The sequence below is a fragment of the Echinops telfairi genome, unplaced genomic scaffold (genome assembly GCF_000313985.2).
Source record: "Echinops telfairi isolate 266 unplaced genomic scaffold, ASM31398v2 ScPeMD7_14;HRSCAF=57, whole genome shotgun sequence".
Lineage (NCBI taxonomy): Eukaryota > Metazoa > Chordata > Mammalia > Afrosoricida > Tenrecidae > Echinops > Echinops telfairi.
The window spans coordinates 8,147,486-8,152,503 of record NW_022103911.1 but is presented as its reverse complement, the minus strand read 5'-3'; the positions used below and the strand labels follow the sequence as shown (position 1 = coordinate 8,152,503).

At 36.1% G+C, this 5,018-nt stretch overlaps 1 protein-coding gene across 1 annotated transcript in view; it reads right to left on the bottom strand.

Moving 5' to 3' along the window:
* Nucleotides 1–3,595, bottom strand: part of CUNH4orf33 (chromosome unknown C4orf33 homolog) — a 14,431-nt gene extending 10,836 nt beyond the window's left edge. Inside the window, exon 1 of the mRNA XM_004711864.2 lies at nt 3,415–3,595. Coding sequence (XP_004711921.1) covers nt 3,415–3,595 — 181 coding nt within the window. The remainder of the gene's footprint in view (nt 1–3,414) is intronic.
* Nucleotides 3,596–5,018: the final 1,423 nt, after the last annotated feature.

Here is a 5,018-nt window from a genome sequence, read left to right as displayed (position 1 = left end):
ATTAGGTAAATAGGGGGGAAAGTATGTTTCTGAGAAACTTGGACGAGTTCAGTTTAGGACTATTGGTTTAGTGGCTAATTATCATTTTAAACATAGCATCTCTAAGTTGATAAATCACATTGATGCATATACAAATAGGAAACTGATATACATTAGGAGAAAGGTAGAAAAACAGAGCTGTAGATTTGTATCAGGTTAAAAATCACCCTGGAAAGCACCCAGAGAAAGAGCAGGGAGAGAGCAACCTAGCAACACTGTCAGTTCTTCACCTAGGTCCACACTTTTTCAGGAAAGTGTTAGATTTATAATCAGGAAGAAAAATGAGAGCTAAAAGCAGATAATCATCGTCTCAGGTGTGTTATTTCATTATTATGCCCTAGCTGATGAAGATTAGTGTACGGCATAAATATCTGACTCAAGTGTGAAACTAACTCAAACAATTTAAAAGAAAGAAAAGAGATGCTTATATAAAAAGGTGGTAAATGTCCATTTGGTTTCTATAACCACAAGTAATTTTTGTATTCTTGTACATCAAATAATTTTTTTCATTAGTAATTAGTATCAACCCCTGCTGAGATTCCATGAGAATTATGCAAAATGTTGAAGTGTAAATTTCCAAAGGTAGTAAACCATCCATTAAAATTTATTTTCCATAAACTAGCACTCATCAATAATTTTAATTATTAATATAATAATAATAATAATAGTATAAGTCATATGACATCATATGACAAGTTTCATTTGCTGATAATTTATAAATGCCAAAGTAGGGCACTTTATGGTCATGAAAATTTCTCTGCTGCTTCTTCTTTTACTGCTTTCTCTGCTATTTTTTCTAAATTAGAACTAAAAATATTTTCAGTGGAAGCTATCAAGATGCCTTTCTGAAATGAATTATTTTCCAATTATAAAATTATTTAAGTACTATTATTTTAAATATCATTAGACAGAGTTTTGTCTCTTTTAATGATTCAGTAGAATCATTACATCTTTTAGTCTCTCCGAGCTAGATAAATCATCACAACATGACCATATAGGAGTGTGAGCCATCGGGGAATTTGACTGACAAAAATGCCAAAGAAAAACTCAGTATACAATTCCCCACACACTAGCATTTCTGAGACTAGCATTGTAGCAGCTCAGTGCATCAACAGGACACTGAGAAATGCATGTCAGATTCAGAAGAGGACATGGAACGAGGGATATCTCTGCTAATGTTAGACACATCTTGGATACAGGCAAAGAATACCAGGAAGATCTGTGTGTACTGACTATGTGGATCATAACAACTATGGATAACATTGTGAAGAATGGGAATTTCAGAACATTTAATTGTGCTCATGTGGAACCTGTACATAGATGGAGGCAGTCATTCAAAGAGAACAAGGGGTCACTGTATGGTTTGAAATCCAGAAATGTGGGTGGAAGGATTTTTCAGTCTAAACAAATAATCCATGAAGCTGGATGATATCAAGATTGGAAGAAGGTTCATTAACAATCTGCCATAAACAGATGACACAACTTTGCTTGTGGAAAGTAAAGGCTTGAAGTATATACTGTGAAGATCAAAGAGTACAAACATCAGTATGGATCATAGTTCAACAAAAGAAAAGAAAATTGTTACTGCCCACCTATAAATAACATCATAATAAACCGACAAGAAATCGAGGTTGTCAAGGATTTCATTTTTTTGTATTCATAATCAATATCCATGGAAGTAGCAGTCAAGAAATCAAACGATGAGAAGGTAAGCTGGAAAAGATTTCTTTACCGTGTTCCAAAGCCAAGATGTCACTCTGAGTTGAGCCTGCCCCGAGGCATAGTATTTTCAGTTCCCTCATAAGCATGAGAAAGTTGAACAATCAACATGAAAGATGGGCGAATAATTGATGTACTTAAATTGTGACGCTGGCGAAGACTGTTGAATATAGCATAGACTGCAAAATGAAGGAGGACATCTGTCTCTTAGAAAGTGCAGCCAGATGGCAAAGGATACAGGAAGCAAGGATGGCAAAACTTTGTCTTCTGTACTATGGGCATGTTAGCAGGGAGATAGAGGAAGACCGTCAAGGGGATGGATTAACAGAGTGGCTGCAACAGTGGGCTCAAGCACAGGTGTAGGATCGGGTCGTGTTTCATTCTACTGTACACAGAGTTGCTAGGATTCAAAACCTACTCCCCGGTACCTAACAACAATAACAGAATCAATTCTACCTCATTTCTAGATCTACAAAAAAAGCAACAGACTGCCAAGGGAAAAAAGAGTACCTATGCTCAGAAAGATAATTTACTGAACAGATAAGATGTACACACCTGACAGTACCGTTTCGTATTTAAAAGGACACCGTATGTTTAGCATACTACAAATTAACCCTGACAACCCACATGCTATACAAATAGGATAGAGAAAATAAACTATCGTAGAGACTGGAAAAGTCACCAACGGCTTCTTGGAAGAACTAGGACCTGGAATGGAGAGCATCCAAGACAGGGAGAAACAGAAAGAGAAATGGTACCTAAGTGCGAAGAAGCCTAGGCAGCTTTTCAGAAGTTAGGAACTTGGGGTTGTGTAGAAACCCTGGTGGCATAGTGGGTTCCTATTGGGCTGCTAACCACAAAGTCAGCCGTTCAAAACCTACCAGCTGCTCCAAAGGAGACAGATGGAAGTTTCTGCTCCCTTAAAGATGAACAGCCGTGGAAATTCACAGGGCAAGTTCTACTCTACCCTATAGGTAACTGAGTTGGAATCAACTTAGGGGTAGTGAGTGAGTGATGATCCAATTTTGTAGTACCTTGAAAGCTACAGAAAGAATTTAGACTTTCTTATCAGGAAGTGTAGTGGTTTATAATCTGGGGAATGGCATCATGTAAACCGTATATCAGAAAGATGAATCTGGGAGCTTAATTAGGCTATACTAGGAGATCATGTAGCAAACCTGAAACTGTAGTTCCACGGCTTATCTATTAGCCTTAATTGCATTACTTGTCAGTATAAAGTAAAAACTGCGTTTCATGTGGAAGTTGATGATGTTTCCATAATAAGTAAAACACCCCTGAACTTCCATAAAGAAGGTTTATCGGTAAAAGTGGCAATTTGAGGATACATAAAAGACAAAGCAGTCATGCTAAACGCTTCTTAAAATAGGTAACAGAAGTAGAGGGAAAAAATATGGCAGTAATCTAAAATTCTGGATTTGTAATTGCCATTTTTTTACTGTGCTGGTTATATCTTTGGAAGTCACCTAGGTAACAGATAAAAAGTCAGAATGAGAGATGGGCAGGAAATATCAGGAACTGCACATGTCAGTTGTGCAGAAGCACTCGCTTCCTAACAGCAAGATAAAGATAATAGTTCCGTGAGAGGTTATTATCAAAAGATTTATGTTTGCAATAAAATACAGTACTTCCACTCACCTTCATAATTCCACAGTTCATTGAAAGGCTTTCCTGGGTCTCCAAGAGGGGCCGGAGGATCATTGAAAAATGGAGCACTGATTTCCATCATCACTCCTGTGTCACCTGGACGCAGGCGGACTAACACCGGCTCATGCTTCACTGGGAAGCCATCCCAAGTGTGTGCAATTTTAAAATCCATCTGAAGGATCAAGGGGAAAATCATATTAAAGCAAACCTTATGCTGGCATACTTTTCTTTGTTGCTTGGATAGAAATAAAAGAACATTAAAATGGCGGTGCCCCCAGCAGGGAAGAAGGCAGCGGAGTGGCAAAAGCATCAGTCTGAGGGTCAAGAGGCTGTCTGTGTTGTGACTTTGAGACTGATTGTAAAGTAGGTGAATAGGTCCTGAATTTTTTCTATTTGTAAGTCTAGATTCAGCAAAAGGGTAAAACAAAATCATCAAAAGAAAAAAATTGTGATTCAGTACACTGCAATGTTACGCAATTTGCTAAAACTATAGGCACCATGACTTTATATGTCACCGTTTGTCTTTTATTGTAATGTATGCAAGGTTTCTCAATTACTGGATTACTCGGTAATTGAGACCTTTTTAATAAAATTCTGCTGGATAGGAATAAATCTACATAAATCAGTTAAAGCAATGCTGTCAAAATGTATGCTTTTGACGGAAAAACTTTCTTTCAGAGATGGAATGAGGCTTTAATCAGTTAAAGGTTAGTAGTACTAGCAGGAGATAGTAGAGTTGAATTTTATCTTCCTTAGCCACAGGTATATAGTTCCATTGCTTTTTAGTTCAGATGTGAATAACTGCTTCCTTGGTTAATTCTGTCTCTACAATTAATAAAAAAGAACCTTCCATCCAAGGGTGCAATGTCATTTTGACTTTAATTGTATAAAATTGCTTTGGTTTCTTATTGGCATTACAAATTTGTTATTTTAAAAAGTATATGTCACTTAAAAGACTACACCTGCTAATCTGTACGTGTAAATTCATAATAAAATCAATCTAAAAAGTAAATCATAAAATTTTTTAAGTAAATCATATCATTTAACCTTTGGAAAAGACTAACTTTTAATTTTGTTCCATGTTTCTTTTTTTAATAGGTTTATTGGCATATAATTCACATACCTTTCAATTTAATAGTTTATTATATTAAAAATATTTATGAAAACATCACCACAATCAATTTTAGGACATTTTCTTCATTCTTGTACCCATCATTACTAGTTCTCAATCACTTGTCATAACCCTAATTAATTATTAATCTAGTTACTGTCTTTATGGATTTACCCATTCTGGATTTCATATAAATCAAATCATACACACACAAACACACAAAATATTTACAGCTTCCCTCGCCATAACTCTAAGGCATTATTAATTTTAAAAAATCATTTTATTGGGGGCTCTTACAACTTATGTTAGTCTGGGTACTTTAGAGAAACAAATCCACAGAAACTCATGTGTAAGAGAGAGTTTTCTATAAAGGTTAAGTGCACATCAAGAAATGTCCCAACCCAGTGCCACTCAAGCCCACAAGTCCAACATTAACCCAATAACCCATATGTCCAACACCAATCCACAAAGTCCTCCTCCATCT